A 23600-nucleotide genomic window follows, 5' to 3' on the forward strand; every position below is an offset into this window, starting at 1 on the left:
CCATTTAGAGATATTTAACTGGTGCAGGGACTGCCTACTATTTGTTTGCCTCTTTGAGGGGAGGGGCAGCAATGAGCTGCACCTCGGGCTTCCAAATTGCTATGCAAAGAGCACAAGAAGCTCCTACATCTTCTCTTCCTCTCGGTTCACTGAAGAGCCTGCCAGGCTGAGAAGTCCCAGCAGAAGCAGATGTACTGAACCTTCAGAGGAGACACAAATGAGACATGACCGGGGACAACCCAGCTCCCTGAAGGGGACTTAAGGGATACCCAAATATACCCTCTCTTCTTATTTCTTTATGTTATCTAAGGGTTATAGAACATTATCTGGAATTCAAGCCAGCACATTTAGTACTCAGATCATTTTGGTCTTTGCCAATGTTTTGAAAACCATGCCGCTCAGGAAAAGAGAGGGCAATTTTTTCTTAAATTATCCCAAACTCCAGAAGGTAACATCTTCCTGACATTCTCTTTGCATAAAAAATAGTCAACAAATACACAGCATGCTGAATTTGTTCCCCACTGCCATCTTACAAGACTCTTCTGCAAGCAGCACACCGGAGCAGGGTTCCCCAAGACGAGAGCCAGGATCAAACCCTTCTGCAGCCCAGCTCTCAGCAGCAAAAAGTGCTCTACAAATAAAAAAAGTACGACATGCAACACGGAGGGTGGAAAGAGAGAGGGAGAGTAAGCCAGACAGCCCTGGAAAAATTTCTGATTATTTCTGTAGAATAACAAATAAAACCAGGGAGCTCTATGGCACAGAAAGCTCTGAATGTGCTTTGTAGACCTTCCAAGGACAGCAAAGACGATCAAGGACATGAACCTGGGCGTACCAATGTCAACGACCACATTCCAAAACCATGGTGCACTTAGGTTAGCTCACTGATACATCAACATCACACTGCACCCTCCTCACGTCAGATGAGAAACGTGGAGCTGGAATTATTCATTGCTGCTGGAAGGGAAATCTCACCTCAAATCTAGGGACACGCAAAAGAAGTCCAACAGCTCTCCACCTGACTCAGCATCTCTCACTTCCTACGGCAGACAAAGCACCTGCCGTTCCCTCAAGCTCTGGAGCTTTCACCAGGAGCATTCCCCCAGCAGTGATCCTCCTGCACTTGGCTAACTTACCTGCTGCCATTCCAAATGCCTCTGGAAACAGCAGCGGGATCCACACAATTAAAAGCTGGCTTGCACTCAGCCACGCTGCTCAGCTACCAAATGTTTGTTCTCCAGTTACTGTCCAACACCTCCCTCTGCATGGATACTCCTCCACTGCTGCATTCACCAGATGCAAAGGTAGAAGCCTACAAGAGCTGTAAATCAGTGGATCACATTATGAACCAAAACAGTTTTTCCAAATGTTGTAGGCTTGCCTCTGTAAACCTTCAGCAATTCCAATCCAATTTCAGCATCATTTAATCAAGACGTTTCTGAACACGGATCTAAATCAAACTCTGAACTCAGTAACACTGCTCAAGAGCTGAAAACTCAAGACTTACCTCCTCTCGGTTCTTGCTGCCACTAAAAACATGCAGAATTCAGCTGGGATTTCTGCCTTTGCTTCCAACTACACATCACAACCCTGATTTAAAATTCTTTTCATCATCCTCTAGAAGAGCACATAAACATTCAACCCCAATCTGGGAGGCGGGAATCCTGATAAACACACATGCTGGTGATTCACAAGCAAGGTGGAAAAAATATTCCACATCGAATTTTAAAGCACTGATGACATCACCTTGATGGAAAGGACACCAACCATAAAACTAACCGACACAGAAGGAAGCATAGGCCCTATCCAGTCTGCAGCTTCATGTGCCATCTAAGTGAACGGAGGTGACACAACCAGGATGTCCGCATTCTGCATTTCCACTCACTGGCACCTTTTTTGTGGAAATCTAAAACAGAGTTCAAAGTACTTCTTTTGTATTCTGCTGGACAAGAAAGCATTTCCAGCATCCCACAAGAAGTAAGAATAACAACAAACCACCTGCAATTTCTCCATTTAGCAACTGAGCCTTCCTATCTCACTGCTCTTCTGCACAAAGTTACTGAGCAGCACTGAATCAGTTCTATTGGAAACCAACAGCACCCTACAGAAATTGGTACTGTTTCCTCCCAGTGGCATGAAATAAACAAGCATCCTTCTAAAAAAATAGCTGATTACTTCCAACAGTGTCAGCCAAGCTTAAAAAAATAACAGCCTACATATTTTTTTTTTTTAAGTGGGCCACATCTGAAATTATTCAGCTTTTTTGGCATGCTCACAGCATTGTTTTCTAAACTGTTTCAAACTGAAGAATAGTGTTTCCAAACAGCATGCTGAGGAACTTTCACTTGAAGCCCAGCAAGCTTCCCAGCCGGCTGCAGCTGATGGGGAAGGCAGCACACACCGCTCTGCAGCAGCAGCGTGCCCTGCAGCAAGGGCTGAAGCTGCTTGGCTTGGAGAAGCCTCACTGAGGAACTCAGTGTGCAGAACTACCTGAAGGGATGGCATGAGGAGGATGGAGCCAGGCTCTTTCAGAGGTACCCAGGACACAACAAGGGGCACCAGGTGGGACAAAGGAGGCTCTCAAAACACTTCCTGACTGCATGGCTGACAGCACTGGCACAAGGTGCCCTGAGCAGCTGCGCAGCCTTCATCCTCACAGACACCCCAGAGCCATCTGGGCACGGTGCTGAGCGCCCTGCTCAGGGCGGCCCTGCCTGGGCTGAGTGTGGAACCAACAGACCTGGAGGTTCCTTCCTGCACCTCTTCCCACCAGCAATCCTGTTTTAGCCACCAAAACATAGCCCGCTATTTTTGAAAGTGCAAATCTGCATTTCGGTTCCTCTTGAGACACTCTCCACCCTAAGGCAAAGCAACAGGAAAAAACACAACCTCAAAGGCTTTCTGAATTGCCTCCCCCGCATTCGAACCCACAGCAGCTATAAGTGCTCATGCAGTAATTAGCATCTCTACTGGGGGCTAAAGAAGGCAACCACAGCTTGCTGACTGAGACAGAAAAAGACCCCGAGTCTCCTTCTGCCCACCAGACAGACAGGTACAGAGTTAAAGACAAGGCTGCAACACTTTGTACAGGTTTGTCTTCTGGATATCTGCTCAATCCACTGCATGCCTGTCCAAGTAACTGCATCACTGTGCCACAACCTGAAGTGTTATGGACTAGAACATAGAATTCAACTGAGTACATTTTGCATTAAAGCACATCCCTATTCTTTCTGTACACTTCTAAGTATGCTCTGAAAGTTCAAGTTCTCAAATTCCAGAAGCATCCACTTTCCCCTCACATAATCCCAAAGTTACATGCCTTGATCTTCTTACAGAATAGCACCCAGGAACTGCAGTGCTGCCAGTAACCAAGCGCAGGCAGTCCCCAAAGAGTGCATTCCTCTGAGTGGAAGAGCTGCAGGATTTCCCCTCAGTCACCCTTAGTGGGTGAGCAGAGCAGCAGAGGTTCCTCTCCCATTCCCTCCTCCCCACTCTCCCCAGCTGTCTGGGGTGTCCCAGCAGAAGCTGCCTCAGCACGCCTTGACTCCACTGGGATCCGGCTAACAGGATTGCTTTAAGAAGCCAAAGCATGCAAACAGACACTCTGCAATCTCTTTTAAAAAGCTCCTTAAAATCCATCTCTTCATCAATCATCATTTCAAACCCTCTCCATTCTCCACCTATGTGACCTGACGTACTGCTGACATGTGCTGCTTATGTGGGCGCCTTATAAGACGGAGATGGGCTTTTTACACAGGTGGGTGGTGATGGGACAAGTACTTGTGTACTTGTCCAGTACTTACCAGGATAACTTCCAGTGCTGGAAAGCATTTATAAGGAAACAGGACATTTTAAGCAGCACGCTAGAAGGCAGGTATCCAACAGCTCTCGCACGTTACTGATAGCCGACTGCTAACTGCCTGCTCCTATGAAAATCCAGTGAGATACAAGTGGAAATGTTTGGCTGTTTGTGTTGTGCTGCCCTTCCAAAATATGGAGTACCAGATTGAGAGCTTTATCTTCACTAAATCTTAATAGACAGCTAAATATAGTAAAATGGTGATTATTTAGCACATCTTTAAAGCAACAATTTCCCTCTCAATTAATTTCCCATTCCTTGGATTAATTATCTACTCAAATTTTCTTGATGCACCCACTGCAAGAAGCTGAATGCACTTCCTGTAAATTAAATTGCCCTCAGAGATAATGACATTCCTAGAAGAACTTTGACTATGCCAAGAAACAATCCATTCTATTGAATGTGCCTGGATGGGTAGGAAGGAGAAAAGTCACAAGTCTCTGGAGACAACAGTTGAAGTCTGGAGTTTGAACCTGAACAATAAGCTGCTTTCTCTTACCCTCAGAGTGACCCTAACATAATAACAAGTAGTAGTTCATTAGCCCAAATAAGAATGAAGTGTAACACAGACAAAAAAATCCAGAGATAATCACTACGAGCAGCAACTTCGACCACTGAGAGCTCACACCCAGCAGTCCGAAGGTCTACTGAGCCACAGGCGGTCCAGACACACATTGCTGTCATGATCAGTGACAAAGCTCCTACAAATTTCTGTAATACTCAATTAGGAACTTCATCAGAGAAGTGGCAAGGAGAGCATCAGCAGAGATGTCAAATAACACCCACTCTGTGTCAGACCAGAATATGACACTTCACAACCACATGCTGCGGCACACAGGAGCAGAAGAGAAAGCACAGGCCTCTGTCCTCCCTGACACTGGGAGAGGTTCAAACTGCTCCTTGTTTTTGCTTGGAATCTCTGCTCTACTGTGAAGGCTAGTCCTGGAGCGGCAGTGATCCTAACTCCCAGGAGCACAGCATGGAAGTGGTCCAACCTCGGCACCCGTTAAAAACCCAAACCAGTAGTCGTATTGAAAGCACATCAGATGGAATAGCAGCCCCTGGTTTTACTGGAAGGTGAATGGCACTGGAGGTGCTTCTCCGTTCCTGTGCAGAGCAAGGTGCCCGCAGCTCCCCAGCACCCGGAGCCTGCCCAGCCCCACAGCACGCTGTAGAGGTGACAGCGTCTCGCTGCCAGCTCTGTGCTACGCAAGCAGCAGGTGCACCTGGGACCCTTACCTTATTTCTTACTGTGTTTCTTCCAGGTTGGTTTGTTATCATTGAGTACCAGAGTCCTGAGTGCTGGGGTCACGTCCCCAGAACATTACTATTGCACCCAGAACATTACTACTGCACCCTGAGCAGACTTAGATTCCCCAAATGCCAGAGCGGAGGCACAGCACACTCCCCACCCAATTCTAACAGATCTCACCCGGAAGCGGTGTTTAAGATCTGCACTCATATTTTATCCTAGCAGCATGAACCAGCATTGCTTCTGTCACACTGGAGACGTGAGGGGACCAACGAGGCCGTCCCACAGGTACAAATGACTTCAGCAGGCAGAACACAAGGAAAGAAGAGGTTCTTATTACTCAAAGCTCTGTCATTTGAGCACAGCAAAAGGGAACTTCCAGAACAAAGCATGGCTGAAATGAAGTACCTGCTAAAAGCTTACACGTTTCAAAGCCCACCGACCTTACAAACGGCATAAGTGGAAACAGATAAATCAGACTGCAGAAGGAAGGCAGGGTTAGCTTGCTATGCACTGATCTTGTAAAATACTTAAGCAAAGCCTGTGCCCATTGATAACATGCACCTCGATTGAACAATAGGCTCCAGAAAAACAAAGGTTTTTTTCCCCCCCCCCCAAACCTTTAGCATGTTAACGTCTGCAGGGGAGAAAGGAAAGGAAAAGTTCTAAAAATAACAAAAAGCCATATACACAGGAACACATTCCAAGTTTTTTTAGCACAGCTCCTGAAAAGCATACTTGGTAATACTATCCATGCTCTAGTTCAGAAATAGACGTGGGCACACTAACAGATTCTCCATCTACACAAAAGCATACCCAAGTGGAACAGCCCTGCTGAGAAGAAAGCTCTCACGCTCCTCCAGTTGGAACTCCAGCAGCTGTGGCTCTGCTCTGATGCTGGACAAAACCATGTCAGGCTGTGCTTTAATAAATGATGAAGCTCCCATCCTAGTTGAGGCAGTCAGTCAGCTGTACAAGAGTATAAACACAGTGTCTGTACAGCACACCAGAAGTGAAATTCACTTGCTTACTAGTGATGGAAAGATGTGATGGAGACTACAGGCTCTAGCTGAGAACTTACGAAGTCAACATCAGCCTAAGCAGGAATTAATTTCTGGGATAAACCCAATATGGGACTATCGTGCAATTTATTTTAAGTATGTTATCAATCCTGCAGATATAAAATATTCAAAAATGTTTCATGGAAGTTTCTCTACTCTCCACAACTATCTGAAGAGCTGCACAGCTCTGCTGCTATCACTGGCTTCAGAAATAATTGGATTTTAATTAAACCCAGAAGACGAATGAAAAATTGATGCCACACCAGCACAAGTTTCTGCTCAATTATTTTTCTTCCCCTAATAAAGGTGACACATTGATGCCACTTTTACAACCAGGAATAAAATAACTCCATTCCTGTTCCTACTGTTCCATGGGATCCCCCGACCGAAGGCAGGGGCAGCACCCACACAGCAGCACCCCTCTCTGCTGGCTGGCGGCCCGGGGGGCACACAGGGATGGGGGAGGAGCAGCTCCAGGTCACCGAGCCACAGTCCCTGCAGGTGTCCAACATCTTATTTAGGGAAAGATTCATTCAGATTTTATTAGCCTCGTGAGTGAATAACTAAAAAGAACGTCAGTACCAAAAGGGAAATTAATGACGACCTGCATTTAAAACACTTTACAGACACACTGACTCACAAACCATCTCCGTGCTGTAGGGATTCATATGAGCAGGATGCATTGTGGGACACGTCAATTAAAATTAAGAATGAAATAACTCTGTGCAACAGTGCTGAATGGCATTTTCTTTCAAGAGACCACAAGTTCAAACAGACCTCAGCCCTGCCATCAGATTATTCTTAACTCTTTCATTCCCAAAGCAAGTGACCAGCTCACACAAGGCGGATGGCAGAGCACTGGGTGCCCAAACCCCGCAGACACAACTCTGCCAGGAAGGCTGTGCAGCTCTGAGCTATCATGAGAGCAGGATTTAGTCTACAACTAAAGATACAGTAAGAAAAATAAGAGAAATCAGGAAGTGCACCTAACAGTCTGCTGTTACAACCAGTCAAACCAGGCAGAAGTTCGAGGAATTTCTTATCAACATTCGCCATACTGAGATTATTTTGCCCAATGGAGACAGCAGCTTTCACACCTCCCGCCCAGTCGTGCTCACAGCACAGCTCAGCACCAGGCTGCACCACGGGCACTCCTGGTGAAACCAGAATGCCACGCTCAGCTCTGCATCCCTCCTACTGCTGCAGGGAATACACCACCACACAACTGCACAGCAGCATTTCCACTTGCAGCGAGTTGCATGAATTGCCCAAAGCTACCTTGCTGCCTCTCCTCAGTACAATGCAAAGTGGAGTGAAGGAAGAACAGAGGTACCTTTTCCCACTGTTAGCTACCTACAAGTGCAGTCTCTGGTATCCACATCAAATATTTAAGAAATACACATGCATGTGTGGCACATCTCCAGTGCATTCAGTTTTGCTAAATGCAATTCAGTTTTGAAGAAGTCTTGTAAATACATCACAGTCCACTCCGTTTGGCCAAGGAGCAGAATGAGGAGCCAGGAAGCACAGTTCTCCTTGCTAAATCCACGACAAATGGTAATTGAGATGGGGACTGCAGCCCCAGGTTCTGATACTGCGCTATTGCTAGGGCACAATCACCTTGCAGAAGTGAATTAATGCCATAACTAGAAGACCTCAGAAGATCCCATATATTTTATTAAATACCTAGCAACTTAGCTGCCAGCTGAGAAAGCAAGGACAAGTTTTCTGCATAACAGACTCACTGAAGTTTCATCCAGAAAGCTCCATGTACTTAACCCCCACACACCAGCCAGCATTACCCAGAACACACTTCCCAACATGTGTGCTCAATGCCTCCCTTTCTCCAGAGGGAAACATAACTCCACTTTCTCTCCTACTTCCCTCTATTCTGCTTCTCTGGCTGGGCACCATCCCTCCTGTAACAGCAGGCAAACCAAGAGAGTGCTTTCAATGACCTCACTGTGGCAACCCAGGCTTCATGCACACAAACCAAGGCATGCTAAACCAAGGATGTCTCAAATGCTGAAGTTTTGGGAATGTTTCAATGCCATGATGCTGCCCCAATGAAGGGGGAAGGCTACAGACTTACTGCTCTGGAGCAGGGCATTCAGCTACTGCTTTAGGCAGTGCTTTCCCCTGCTTACTTCCTTTACCCAAATGAGAATACCAACAAGGAAACACCTCACCCATGACATCCAAAGACCTCTCACGAGCATTCAAGAATCACATTGAATCAGGGAGTCACCCAAGTTGGAAGGGACCCAGAATGATCACTGAGCTCAACTCCTGGCTCTGCGCAGGACCACCTGAAAATCAGTCTGGGAACACTGTCCAAATGCCACTTGAAGTCTGGCAGCCTGGTGCCAGCACCCCCCACAGCCTGCTCCAGGGCCACACCACCCTCTGGGGAACAACTCCTTCCAAACACCAACCTGATGCTCCCAGTGCAGCTCCACACTGCTCCCTCAGGTCCTTTCGCTGTCACCAGAGAACACGAATGCTCATAAGATATGAAGACAATCTCTCCTCCGGTACTGATAGATGGCTGTACTTATAAGGTCTAGTAGCAATAAAAGGAAAAAGCAACTAGGCAGTAAAGAATTTCATTTGCAGCACACCAGATAATTCCAAAATATTACCAACACAACAGAAAGCAACTGAGGCACGGTAATGCTCAGGTGGCATTTAGGGGAAGTAATGAAACCACACAGCTTTTGAGTTACAAGCACAGAAATAACCATTCCCTTTTAATTAAAGGCAACTATTAATATTATTAGTTCCTCTTAAAAAAAAAACCAGAAAGTCTGCCAGCAGCTCAAAGGGACATTTCACAGCCAAATGCTGTGAAAGCAGTGAGAACCAAATTCTACAACCGTAAGCAGTACCAATATGTAATTTATGAGTAAAAGCTACCACTTACAAAGCTGTTCTTGACTTCCACAGCATTTAGCATTTAAGTTGAAATCTTTCACAACCCAGAAAAAGATTATCATAAGCACTGCCTCATTAGGGCATCACAACTATGATCTACAAGGAGCTGCACTCTTAAACTAACAAAAACCATATCTAGGATCCATCAGAGACTTGAAAAGGCAAAGAAATCACCAAAACAGCCCAACTGGGCAATGCTGGTGTCCCAGAACGTACTGCCACTATTTGCCAGATGAGCCAACAACCAGTGTGATGCCAGTAATAGAAAACATCTGCTGGAATAAATTTACATGACAACACATTCCTCTTAATTTGAACTACATGAGCAATAAATAGGAGGATTATCCTGGTCAACACCGCTTCCGTGAGGAAGAAGCTTTAAGAAGGACAATCACTAACACAAGTTCTCCCACGTACCCACTAACACCAGGACTTGATGCAGGGCCAGAGCAGTTGCTGTACAGAATTGACACCAGAGAACAGCAGCCCCAGCCACTGTTTCCACCCGAAGAGCCAGGGTGTGTTTGGCTGGTGTCTAACAGGGGCTCGGGGTGCTGATACAAAGCTACTGCCACCTGGATAATCTGTTCTACAAATAAGTCATACTGTCCATTCAAAACCATTTGTTTTTCATTGCTGTAATGCAGTACCATGTGGAATACAATATATAGTCATATATTGCGGTTTTCTTATCAAGCCTACTTTAATCAGTCTGTATTAAACTCCTTAATCAAACAACTCCATCTCATTTAAGCTTGGAAAGCTGCAGTCTTTGTGCAGCTTTCTGGTACAAACACTGATACACTTTGTTAAATGCATCACCAAACAAAGCAGCTCAGGTCATCACGGCACTGTGCCTGGAAGCCAAAAGGGCCTTTATTCCCTTAACATTGAATTCCCCTGAGAACCATTTAATCAAAGAGAAATGCAAATGGTTTCAGATGCAAAACTTGCTAAAACAATGTGAAAGAGTTTACAATTCAAACAGCAGAATAATCCCCATCGTCCATGGAACCATTTACATCTCAGGGCCCCACCAGCCACACAGGGACTGTACTGCATATCTTATCAGCTCCGGAATGAATGACAAGTCTGTAAGATGAAAAGTCTTCTGAATGTCCAGCATGATTCTGATCACTGTTATACTACATGCATTTAAAGCAACGCTGCTTAAATCAAATTGTGCTGTAGCCACAGCTCTGCAAGCAAGTACGTTCTTCTATGGCACAAAAATAAGCCCTCACATTCTGGTTCCATTTCAGGCTTTCAGGGACATCTCTGAACAATAGTTTAGCTGTGGAAGTTGTACTAAAAATAAAAGTTCAGAGCTGTGCCAAATGATTTAGCTTGCAGAGGCAGAAATTCCCAAGCTCAAATATTCCCCACGTCTGCTCAGAAGAGTTTTCACTTAATTTTTTGAACACCAAAGAGGAGGTTGGGATGTGAAGGATAGCTGCGTGGGATCAGCCAGAAGGGAAAACTCAGGCGTTTCAATTTCTTCCTGTAAGCAGGTGTGGGCTTGACTCAAAGGGGCACAGAACACCACTGGAAGTAATGAATTTTCACATTACTGCAGTGCACGGGGAGCACCGAGACCATGGAAACACCACCCTCATAAGACAGAGGAGATCATGCCTGCCCATTTGTAGATACAAAAGATTATGACTGCCCAGAGAAAGCAAGATTTAAGCTCCTATGTGCTCATAAAGCTTCTCCCAGGTACAGTTACATTTGCTCACTGCTCAGGCATGCAGACAAGTGAATAAAAGAAAAACAAAGCTGGGCCGCAACCTAATGAAATACGTGAGGCACAAAGGACTCTGAAATCAGAACTATCTATGTGTGAGTGTCAGTCTTCCTTTAAGCAGTAATTTGAAGCACCATCTAATCTCAGGATTTAACTCGGGGGACTCCACTCAGCCTCAAACCGCTCCTCTCGCTCTGTATTCCAGGGCTGGGACACAGGGAGGAACCAGCCGTTCCCCACATCCTTAAAAGGCAAAACAAAACACAAGAAAACCCACAAACAGTTCTACATTCCATTTTTAGCTAGAAATAAAACCTTTCGACGTAAACCAAGCACCACCTCCTGCTATCTGAACTCTATTATGACTAAAGGCACCGCAGTGCCCGTTTCCTTCTCTGACCTGCTGTGGCAGGAAGCAGCAGTGTGCTGCTGTCACAGCCAGCCGCTCCAGCAGCCCCAACCTGCTCCGTGGCACAGGATGTGTGTCACAATCTGGACCCCCAGTGAAGCTCCGGCACTGCACAAGTTAGAAGCACCCTGTGCAGGCGGCTTCCAATGGTTACCACCACCGTTCTTTTCCCCATTTCATCAATAGTAACAGACATTCCTACGTTATGAATGACACTTTGTGCGCATACCTTTTTTTCTTCAAGTTCTTATTTTTAGCAGCTGCAGTGCAACTGAAGCAAAACTCGCAGTCAGCCCAGCGCGGCCCCTCAGCCCGCAGCCTTTGGGACAGGTGGTTCTGTGACGGCCCGGAGGCAGCACGGAGCGTTCTGCTGCTACAAGCTGCATTCACACACTTACACAAACCCTTGTGTCCCAACAGCCCATGTCAGCACTTTTACAAGAAAGCAGTTCTACTGACAGCATTTACTGACACGCGCTAAAAGTTCCCATCTCACTTTCTGGTAGGATTTGCCCAGCTGACCGGAGAGTGACGATGCTGCCACACACCGCACCTCCAAGAACACATCTTACCCAGGATTCCCAGGGCTCACACAGACCCCATCAGCTCAGTCGCTAACGCACCGCTTCACTTTGCATCCCGCCAACTCCATGCTTCTGCACCTGCTCACATCAGCATCATCCTCCAGCAGAGGCCCCAGGGACAAGGTGCCGGGGAAGGGCAGCCGGCTGGGCTCACGGCATGAATCAGTCATGTTTGCAAAGTATTTTCTGAAGCAGAAATAACAGAACTGAACAGTTTTCGCCAGAAGTCACTAGGTGACTCCTTTCCCCTTCACAACTTCACAGCCCTGAGGCAAGCCAGCGTTTGAAGTTTCAGGCCCAGACCAAAGCCATACGTCATACAGCACTCCAAGCATACTTTAGCAGTCACAGACTCCAAGAAGATTCCAAATTTCACAAACTCTGTACTGACAGATGAAAGAATTTCAGGTGTGCATGGACAAACTTCAGCAGTCTCCATCCGCAGCCACCAGCAACAGAGGGAAGAGCCAAGGCAGAGCACAGGAAATGCCAGCCCTCCCATCACAGCAGAACCGGCTCTCCATGTGCATTTGCTCCACCAGCCTTCCAAGGTGCAATGCTGCTCTGGGGCCAAAACTTGAGGAAGTGTGGCTGTTCTCAGCTGAAGTCCAGAGCAGAGCTGGAAGTCACGCCTGCTTCTTTTTAATTACAATTCAACAATTGTCTTGGCTCAGGTTTTAGATGTGAGGAGCCTCTAAAGGCACCGAGTCTTCAGTTGACATGAAAGAAATCCCTTCAGCCTTTGTATGTGCGGATTGCGTAGGATTGCCACTCGCCTTAACCATTTATTAATTTGGCTTAATTTTACTTAATTGTGATCGTTTAAGTTAAAAAAAATACTTTCTAAAGGCTCTATAACCACACAATGAGTTTTTCTGACAACGCAGTTTAGAACCGCTGCCTTTCATTAAGCAAACCATTCTCATCTATGCTGTTGCAGTATCAACTTGATCAGTTATGCTGCAGAAAGGCCTCAGAATAAATCAAGAGCCCAACCTCCACCAGAAAAGATAAAGTAACACTTCTGTGTCACCCTCGGCTGGGAAAGCAGCATGAAAATTAAAACCACGGGCATTTTTTGTTGTTGTTTTGATGTGGAAGAAGAACTTACAAATTAACTGCAATGCACGACCTGAAGTGATTAATGGTAATCTTCCACTCACTCGAGCTTCTCCTCCTATCCACACAGAAGCCCAGAAGATGAGAACACAGCTCCATGCGCAGAAGGCATTAAACACACCGTCAGCATTCTGCTCCCTGCTTCACTTTTTTTTCTTTTATTCAAAGAAAAAAAATCCAAAGCTGCCATCCATGCAGGTACAGCAAAAGAGCAGCTCGCAGCACGGCCCTGCACAGCTCAGGGCAGGCAGCAGGAGCAGGTCCCGCACAGCTCAGAGCCTTCTGTCCCGAAGGACGCAGGGATGTGAGATGCAAATGGCACACAACGCAGTCGACCAAGCCGGGCCCCCAGCGGGCAGGGCGGCCACCACCATCATAACTAAAAAGGGAGCGAGCACAGAGGGGCCCACCTGAAAGGGCTGCTTTCCCCTGAAGAGAAACCCATATCTCATTTGCATCTAGAAGCGATTCGGCCTTCTGCTGCCGGGACGGAAAAGCAGCATGCTTAAAGCAAACTGAAGCATCTCCAACAACTCCAGAGCAGTGAACTTAAATTCAGGGACGCGCTAGCAGTACGTTTTACACTCCTCTATCCAAACACACTATTTTAAATGAACAAAAGGAGAGAAGAAAAAGGGTATTTAAAAGAAGCCTGCAGCAACCCCCCCCCCCTCCCGGCACCTGTGCTCACGGGGCAGCCCGGGCGGAGCCGCCTGTGGGGGTCACCGCAGCGGGCAGCCGCACACAGCAGCCTGCTGGCCTTGCTATCTGCCTGCCACAGCTTCACTCTGCAGTACCCAACGACAACCCGAGGCAAAGAACGACGTCTGAAATCTCCCACCAAGCTGTAAGTTCATTATTAGCATAGCAGCAAAGAGGACTTTCTGTTTAAAATAACATTTACAGTAAGAAATAGAAGTTATTTCGCCGGTATGCTCAACAACAGAATCAAAGAGCACAGCGCACTGTCTGGGAAAAGCAAACACTTCGCACAGCACAATAGCCAAGCTTTCCTCTTCCAAAAGCTCAATTTCTAGGTGCTCTACGCCAAAGAGTTCCCAGATCTACCGAGCAGGACGAGAAGGTCAAAGAAAACAACAGTTGGCTTTCTCGAGCGTTTCACCAGTGAGCACAACGAGCAGCAGCAAAACCCCTCCCGAACGCTCAGCTGGTTAAAGCAGCCCAGGGTTCCCCCGGCCGCCCTCGGGACGCGAGTCCCGCACTAACCTGTTCGAGTTCCGCAGGCATGGATGCACGGCGCCGGCTGCACCGCCCCTCGCCGAGACGCGCCCCGCTCCCCGCGACCCCTCGGAGCGCGCAGCCTCCCGCTCCGGCCGCCTCCGCAGCCTCGTTCCCTCGCGAAGCTCGCTCCTCTCGCGACCCGAGCGGCTGCCTCCCTCCGGCCGGAGCCCATCCGGGGCGAAGAGCCCCGCGGAGAAGCGCCGCCGCCGCCCCGAGGGGAGGAAACCCCGCTCACATGGCTCCGCTCCCGCCGCCCGGGCCCTGGGGGCGGGACCGACGGGCGGCCGGGGCCGGGCCACGCCCGGCGGCTGCGAGCGCCCGGCCGGGGGGCGCGGGGAGGGGCCGTCCCCCGCTGAGCCGCGTCCCCACGGGCCCGCCCCGCCGCCGCGGAGCTCCGCTGCTGAGTGCGCGAGACAAAGGGGGAGAGCGAGCGGCGCCCGAACGGGGTGACGTGCCGCTGGGCAGCGCGACGCCTCTTCCACGGGAGGGACGGCTGGCGAGAAAGAACAAGAAAGGAAAGTCCCCGGCTTGTTTACTGTCCGTACCCCACTTGGGGACTAACGCCATTCCTAATGCAGCGGCAGCACAGAAAGGTCATCTGCAATCACAGCTTCCTCCCGTTTGGATCTTGCACAGAAAGTGAGGCTGACGGCTCCCAGCACAGCCGGCCTCGTTCTTTTAAAACCATTCACCAGCATGCAGACCTGGTCCGCGTTCACTGAGACCGCCTCGCCGAATGACGCGCCAGCACAATGCACGCCAGACGTGCTGCGCCTTCCTGCCCTCACCGCTCTGCGCCCAACGCGGGGCCGCACGCCCTGCCCGCAGCTCCCAGCCCCGCGCTGCTGCTGGGCTGCCCGCGCCCGGCCGCGAGCCGTGAGATGGAAGAGAGCCTTCGAGTGCCCAGCCTGGGATGGAACCCTTCCTCTGCCTTTTCTGAGAAACCGCAGAAGGGAGATGTACTGATAAACAGACACCGAGCGGGGCAGGCGGGCACAAAGCGACCGCGGCCAGACCTGAACGCCCTGCGCCCGGGGTGCCGGCAGGGCAGCGCAGCTGCAGCCCGCCCGAGCCCACAGGTAGGGGCTGCTTCCGCTCTCTATTATACGCGGCTCCAGCAGCAAACCGAAGCAATAAATAAATCCAAGCCCGTAACAGCTGGCGGCTCAACAAGGGTAATCAGGGACTGAAAGCTACTGGAATCAAATTAGAGACTGTCCTGGAAAACAGGGATGGTCGGAGCCAAAAGAACGAAAGGAAGGCGGAGCACAATAGAGTTTTCTGTAATTCCCAGAATAGGCACCTTAGCACAAAAGGGTCTTTTCATCCTAGCTTCGGGTTCCCTGAGAATTCTAAAACACGCGTCCAGCGTCAGTGCAATTAACGTGTCAATTAATACAAATCTCACTGGATAAACATGAAAAAATGGCATTTAACACGGGCAGGAATGTGTCAGACCTATTTAATCCTCATTTCAGCTCTCCTACTGCAGCCCATGTCAGGGTTCCAGCTGAATGCTGAAGCCAAGGCTGGGTAGGTGAGGGGCAGAAGACCGCAGAGCTGCCCTACCCAACCCTGAGCCAGATCTGCGTTACAAAGGTTGACAAAAGCAATGGTAAATGTTCCACCAGGTTTGGCTGAAATAAAGTATTTGCTGTAGTGGACAGAAAATCAGAGTCCGTCCGAAAAACAAATAATTCAGAAGCAACTGGTAGCAGCCCTCAATAAAATACTTAAAAGTCAAAGCAAAGCAGAAGGAATGCATTTTGTCCCAGTGCCCTGTACTTGTACAGCTCTCCCCCTCCTCCTCACCCAACTATTCTTCAGTTAACTACCAGGGCTCAACTTCTGTTGAGGGCACACTGGCACAGAAAAGCACCATTCAGTTTCGGCATGTATGTGGACATGTGCCAGACCTTCTGACACCGTCAAAGGAAAAAACATCACAAAGTCTATACCCACAGGGTGCTGTGGCAGCTGCATGTGAATGCAGAAAGATGAAACTGAAAACCTTCCTGGACAGACTTGCCAGTTCTCTCTCACACTGCAAACCCACCGGTACGTCTGCAAGCCCTGCATGGTTAGCATTGCTGAATGCTGAAGTCCCACCTTCCAGACTCAAGAATGATAACTGCCTCCCAAATGCATAATAGATGTTGGGAGGCCTTCTGGTTATAAGGGAAACTTCAAAAATATTCTCACTCAAAACCAAAGATTTATATATATTTTAAAGCAAAGCATATTTCAAATCCCCATATTTCTTATGAGCTTGCAATATCTTGGAGCTCAAATGCTTCTGAATGCTGGGATTTGGCAATACTAAGTAACTAATTGCCTAAATAAGAGCTATGGATTAGATCCCTGAGGTGATACTGAATTCCAAATTCTGGCCACACACACCATCCATTAGGACTGAACTGCTGACTACATCCCAAAGTCACCCCTTCCATCCCCGCTCCCTTTTTAAACTGAACTTTAATTTCCTAATTTGTCGCATTTTTTCTACCACCAAAACTAGGGTGAGAACCGTCTTTTCTCTCTAAGAAATAAAAGCACACAGGTAGGAGCTTTCATTTTCTGCAAGACAGACAGGCACAGTATCTGGGCCAACTTCTCCTTTTCATTTTCTCCCATTACCCTTAAAAAATTTAAATCAGTAGTGCTGCACTGTACACCAATCTGCTCTCAGAGACACTAAAACCAAAACGGTTTACAGCTCTGCCTGGAAACATAACATATGGCCCCAGAGATAGGTAACCCCCATAAACCCACCCGAGCGAGAAGTCACAAGATGAATCAAGAATTCCAGCTAACCATGCAGGCCAAAGCACCCACTGCAGCTCTCAGCATCAGACAGCTTCTGTTCACATGGCTACCTTCCACACCAAGGTTGCATTTATTGCTGCTCTAGGGATTCCATGCCACAAATATACAAGGTAAGTGAGAGTACTAAAGAACAGGACACCATGATGTGTCACTGAGCCACACTGTGATTATTTTAACATGGGCAGATGAAAACAAGAAATTATACCCCCAATGTACATTTTGTAATCTGTGTTATCTCCATTTTTAAATGTTGAAAAATTACATTAATCCCTTCAGAGCATCTGTACTTGGTCCCAAATTGTTGCACGACTCTAGTAAGACAAATCCACCATGACACTCATAACATTTGAAAATGTAGTTTTGAGAATCCTTTTGCTTTCATATTGCCAGGTTAGAAACAGAGATGAAGCCAGATAGCCTTCATCAAGGGGAGGCAGTGTTCAGGTGGGGGATGCTTCCACGCATCATTCTGCTTTAGGAACGCAGTGCTAAAGAGAAGGTCTAAAGCACCACAGAGCTGAAGACCAGTACGGCAAAGAAGCCACAGCCACATTGTGTAAAGGGCAACATTAGGTACTTCAGTAAGTTCAAAGCATTGTCACTTGTAAACAAACAGCTTCCATCTTGCTACATCTAATATCAGTCAACTCCATTTCATCCAAGTTGTCATATGACAGGATGAGAACAAGGACGGTCTGGTGACAGCATTGCTTACATGAGAAGTAAAGGACAAAGGAAGCTACATGTCACCACATATAGGTCGCAGTCGAATGAATGCCCTGTGTGTCTGCCTAGCAGCTTCACTTAGATAAGAATCAACTACATCTTACAGGATTAAAAATAGAAAAAATAACCTCCAGTTTTAAGAAAAAAATTAAGATAGCATTACATTTTATAAAGAAATGACAACAGCAAGGAAAAAAAGTCAGATGTAAGGTTGGGACTGTGGCCACAATTTCGTACCGTAGTTATTGGAAAGGAAAACAAAGGCACTGCAAAACATGAAAACCCAGCACTGACCATCTTTCATTCCCGAGCTTCTTATTCCTCCCCTCCCTGCCCTCAGATTTTCCAGATGATTTTTGCTGTATTTCAATCTGAACATTACAATCACCTGCTCAGAAGATGCAAGATCAACGTATGGCATTCTCTCATTCAGAAGGGAAAAAATCTGGTTTCTCATTAATGTACAGGACTGATAGATGGCTATCCAATCAACTCATTTTTATGATCCTTTTCAAACTAATTACTGTCTTCCTCAAACCAAAACCTGAACACATTTGGGTTGTTTTTTCCTGAAGAGAGAAGTAAGGTCTTTGTGTACAGCATTTTATTCCAGAGGAACATTCTTATATTTGAAATACATGCAGATAGAGAATAAAAAAAGAGCCAATAAAGCTGCTTCAGAAACAAGGAGTGGAATTCTTCTCAGTCTTACCTACAGAACTCTAAAAATGCTCCTCCACCAGCAGCTAAAGGCACACATTAGCTTCAGTGCCTACAATGAGCTCAGGCAGTAACCTATAGCACTCCCAGTCACCACAGCTATGGCTAAAAAAATAACCTCTTTAGCTAGTAATTTGGTAGCTTAGAAATGGGAAGCAGCTTTTACATTATATCTATCTCACATGTATGTATCTCACACACACACCTCAAGCATAAACTCTGACATTCGTTTAGAGGAAGGCTATCATTACAGCTGGCACTCAGCCTCGGGCTGCCTGCGGCCATGTCCAGCCGTTCTGCTCTCAGTCACTCTGATGACTTCAGAGAGCCATTCCATAGTCATGACAAAGAAAGCAAAGAAAGCAAGAGCCTCACAGAGCCATGAGCAGCACAGCATAAAGTAGTGAAAGGCTCAGCCTGTATCAGCAGCACCGCAATCCAACTGCCATTCTTTTTCAGCATGAATTCTCAAGAGTGTATAGACACCCACAACAGCAGAAATGGAATTGAAGAAAACTTTTGGTTTTAAGAGCCTTTGGGTCCAAAACCACCACTCTGCTTACACACTACTCCTACAGTTTGCACGAAGCACTCCTGCTGCAACACGGGGATCTGTGAGGGAACGGCACCCAGGGACCAACAGCCTTCAGTGTGCTGCCTGGTGGGGATGAGGGCACATGCACAGATCACAGCCTGTACTGACAGCAAAGTCTTGTCAAAGAATTGAGAAAGGCTGCAAAAAGGTTTTGTGAGGACTTGGGATACACTGCCTGACCGTGCAAGTCTCACACATCGTGCAGAGAAGAGGTGTGCACTGAAGCTGGATTCCTTGTCCATGTGTTTCTTACATGTAGTTCTAGAAGAAAACACATTCCTATTGTCAAGGAGAAATGAAGCAAGAGAAAATTAAGGGAAATTATGAAACTGTGAATTTGTCATTCAAATAAAATAATTTTAAATTGAATGTGGCAATATTCTAAGCCAAAAAAAGGTTAACAGTTGCAGCAAATTGTTCTCACTTTCACACATCTTGGCAAACAAAATCATACCCTTGCCTTTCAATTGCTTCCAGAACCTCATTCAATAAAAAAAGTCCCCCAGAACAAAGAAAGTTGAGACTTTCCAAGTCCAGTGAAACCACAAAAATATTTTTGAAGCGATTAGGGAAAACACAGCCATTGCTTTCAATAATCCAACTGCTCTCCTGCTGACAGACATTAGATGGCACTTTGGAATTCAGCGGTTAGCAGACGAAGCTGCAGAGCAACTACTTCAGAGGAGAGTGAAGCAGGGAGGTGAGGCACTGCTGGTGATAAAGATGAGATATTCTGCAAAGGCATCTTGGTGCTCATAGGTGCATTCCCAGCCTGCCCATGTGAAAATATAAATGGTACGTCATTATGTTTTGAAAGAACACATCGTTTTGTTGGAAAGAGTAAGGTAACTCCTCCTTTAGCAGACAGGATCCGTCTCCGTGCCTCAGTTCCCCTTTTACATTTTTTAAGTGACTCCTTTGAGAGGTGCTTTTCAAACTAGATTTGCTGACATAGATTTAAACATTTCTCAGCTAATGCCTCAGATTTTCAGTGGATTCTGTTGCACGCCAACAGATCTGAGTCTCGAATAGCCCTACTAAGCAGGGGTTGTGAGTTCCCCTGTCAAATCCCTTCTGGAAGGAACTTCACAGGATCTGATGCCTGTAGTCAAATCTTAGTTGTAGCTGAAATTCATGCTGATATCCCCGTTTATGTATCCATGTTTATGCCATCTAAGGCCTTACACAAAGACTGAAGAATGATCATAAGGGAGAAGCTATAATGAAGAACAAAAAGCAGCAAGTGTAAGTTCTGACAGGAATACCCCTACACACACACACACACACTTAATTCTCATCCTGAGCTTTCATCTTTTATGTGAAACTGACTCACTTCACAAAGCACCACTTTGGGCAGAAGTCACAGACATGTCTGGCAGGCGCTGACTGCCACAGAGGGCTATGAAAGCAAATTCTTTGCCCGTTCCCATCTCTAAAAGATTCTCATTAATATTAATAGATGCATTTCAGCATCATTTAGCACCTCTTATTGTGAGGACAGCATCTTACAGAAACCCATCCTCTGGGAAAAAACTCATTAAAAAATAATTCTTGCTATTCCTAATTAATACCTGAACAAACCACCCATGATCCACTTAGACTGTCCAAGAAATCAATTTCTCCCACTACAACAACTTCAAGATGCTTTTCAGAAAAATCCCTCCCACTTTCTTCATTTCTAATTAAGAAGTCTATGCACAAACCTTGTGGCAATTTCAGCACATCCCTGACCTCCATTTGTAGATCTGATATTCTTTATGAATGGCCAAAGGACTGTGTTGTATATGCAAATGTCAACAAGCACACCCAGTTCCCATGCTCCATTTGCATACTCTAAATTCACACTGAACACACCGGATTCACCCATCAGAAATGAAGTGAAAGAAGTCCCTAAACAGGCTGCCCAGGATGAGGAGCAAGTGCTACAGAATAAGCTTAAAGTTGGTATCAGTAATAAGAACAATAACGATTAGAATCAGTGCTGGAGTAAGACCTTGATTTTTGTCTCCTAAGGACTTCAGAAAAACTACTACACATTTGGCACATTGCCCACATCCTCTTGTCCTTTTCTCAAATTGTCCAATAGAAAAAGATTTTCTTCCTTAAGAGAAGTCTTTACACAGTGCAGAAAAATACCGAGACTGTTACAAAGCTCTCAATAGAAACCCTTCACTAAAAACTCCTTGGATTCCACTCTGACAACCAAACATGGAAAACTGATGTTCGTTTGCAGAGACTTTTACAGATGAGTCAGCATTCTCACAACATGGAGATAACCATCAATTCTTGCCCAAATTCTACACAGAATAACCAGACTGCATACAATCACTTTGACCACACCCAAATGGAAAAGCTCCCACTGGAATATTGTACTATGTCCTACAACATGAAGTTGAACAGGGTGATAGGTATGAGCATCTCTACTGTGAAATCATCTGACCAGTGCACTAGCAACCCCTGCAGTCAGGGGAGCATATTATACCTTTTAATTTGTGTGCTCTTGACATTAGAGTGCAATAAATAATAAAATTGTAATCACTCTACATTCTGCACCGGTCTGAAGGTTTCAGCCTTCATTTAATACTATCTGATGAATTCTAGTAAGTTAGGGAGGAATTTGACCCTCAGTATGCTTCATGAAGATTCCTATAAATAGCCACACATTAAATACTATCTGTACATAATTAGCTAATCAACTGTTTTACGTCATATGGAAGCTGTTCAAAAGACTTCAACCCAACTGATGAAGGCTCCCACTCCCTGGACCCAGAGCAGGGATGCACAGGTTGGTGTCACTGCCAGGAGCCGCACTGCCATAAGAGCCACATAGATTCCAGTGTAACTTCAGCTCTTTCATTAAGTTTCCTAGGAAGTGGTTAGACCTTAGGCCATAGCTGCAGAAAACTCACGCTCCACCAGTTCTGTGGGTAAGGAATTTCATTCTGAAGCTATTAATCAGGCACTTTGCACAAAGTCATTCAGAAAAAAAGGTGAACTTGTCCTTTCCTATAAAAAAATTATGTAGGCACATCCCCCGCCCCCGCTAATCACAAGGATAACGGCCTCTCCAGCTTCTACCTGCTGCTGTCACACTTCTAGCCTAACCATTGCAGGCTACTCCTTTCAAGTGAAGTCCCATACTTCAGCATCTATATGAACAGAGGCATGGCAGCTATTAATAGGAACATTATGCTAATGCACATTATGTAAATGCTGGCCTGAATGCAGTTCAGTGCAGGTACCATTGTAGAGTAGCCTGGCACTATTGAGAAACAACCTTTAGAGTGCCCATAGCCTGGAGTCTCTCTGAACTGAACAGTGTTTTCTCAGGAAAGAGACCTTCACAAATGGTACTACTGCTTCCGCATGACTTACCTTGCACGTCAGAGTCATTTGCTACTTTAAGTAATTTAAAGATGCAAGTAGTTTATTGCTGCAGTTAGAGAACACAAATCAGACAAAACAGTATCTGGAAATCTAAAACTATCACAAAGCTTAAGTTTGCATCATTAAAAAAATGTCCATCATTCCAATAAACACAACAAATTGTGAAGTGCTCCTTACACAAACAATAAGACTTCACAGGAGGGAAATTCCTGTTTTTCATGCTGTTCTCTCTATTCAGAGCCCAACTATTTCTAATGGAAATTCTGTTTGCTATTGAGATTATGATTCAGCCGTGTTTTCCAATCACCAGACCATCACCATACTAACAGCAAGGGCACAGATTTAAAGGATGCACACATTTTACCAATATCCCACAAGCTAAGAGGAAGCAGGAGCACCATCTAAGCCAAGGCTTCAAGATCTGAGCTACCAAACTAAGCAATGAAACACATCAGCTCTGGGATACCAGAAGACAACTTATGGAACGAAATGCTGATGACAAACAAGACGCACCCGACTTTCTGGAATGGAGAATTCTGCAATAGGTGAACTGTAGCAACAGGTAAAATGAGCAGGCTGTTACCTGCAGTACAAGCTGCTGCCAGGCGGTTGCCAGTGGCTGACCATTGCCAATGTTGCAAATGCTCATTCGGTCTGCGGGCTGATTGGCACGCTCAAGTTGCAAGGAGACATTGCGCCGCTCTTCCTCGAGTGCACGGGTAAGCCGCTCAAAACGAGCTTCTTGCTCCTTAACAGATGCTAAAATGCTGGCAGCAGACCTGATATCATAGTCATCCATGATTGCTTTCAAATGCTCCTGCCTGTTAACTGACATGGGCAAATGGAGAGGGGTTAGGTAAAAGGGTGGGGAGGACACAGGTCAGAGGTTAAGAATAAAAATGCACATTGTTAGTCACTGTACCAAAATAGCGTTCATTCTAAGAAGCAAATTCTACTACCCTTTAAAAAGACTTCCTTTCTTTTCACTGATTTGATTTTCAATCTGAAGTAATTAATCCAGTGCTTCCCTGGGAAGAAAAAAATACACGCTCACCTTGGACAGACTTGATATCTAATTCCTTTGATCTTTTAGCTAAAATTGCTCGACAGGGATATTCATCCCTCTTGCAGAACTAATT

The 23600-nt window shown here is 46.2% G+C and overlaps 1 protein-coding gene across 30 annotated transcripts in view; it reads right to left on the bottom strand.

Annotated features, from left to right (window-relative positions):
* Nucleotides 1-23600, bottom strand: part of ARVCF (armadillo repeat gene deleted in velocardiofacial syndrome) — a 209023-nt gene that overhangs the window by 105729 nt on the left and 79694 nt on the right. For 10 of the 30 annotated variants that reach the window (NM_204465.5, XM_046901077.1, XM_040647964.2 and 7 more), the window contains one exon: nt 23045-23289. The exons of 14 other annotated variants lie outside the window; for them this stretch is intronic. In NM_204465.5, the coding sequence (NP_989796.2) occupies nt 23045-23260 (216 nt within the window). In that variant the 5' untranslated portion in view covers nt 23261-23289. Of the gene's footprint in view, nt 1-14192; nt 14471-23044; nt 23290-23600 lie in introns of those variants that run through there. 6 more of the 30 variants (NM_001398130.1, XM_040647970.2, XM_015275170.4 and 3 more) reach the window with 2 other exon arrangements.

This window comes from Gallus gallus, chromosome 15, assembly GCF_016699485.2.
Source record: "Gallus gallus isolate bGalGal1 chromosome 15, bGalGal1.mat.broiler.GRCg7b, whole genome shotgun sequence".
Taxonomy (NCBI): Eukaryota; Metazoa; Chordata; class Aves; order Galliformes; family Phasianidae; genus Gallus; species Gallus gallus.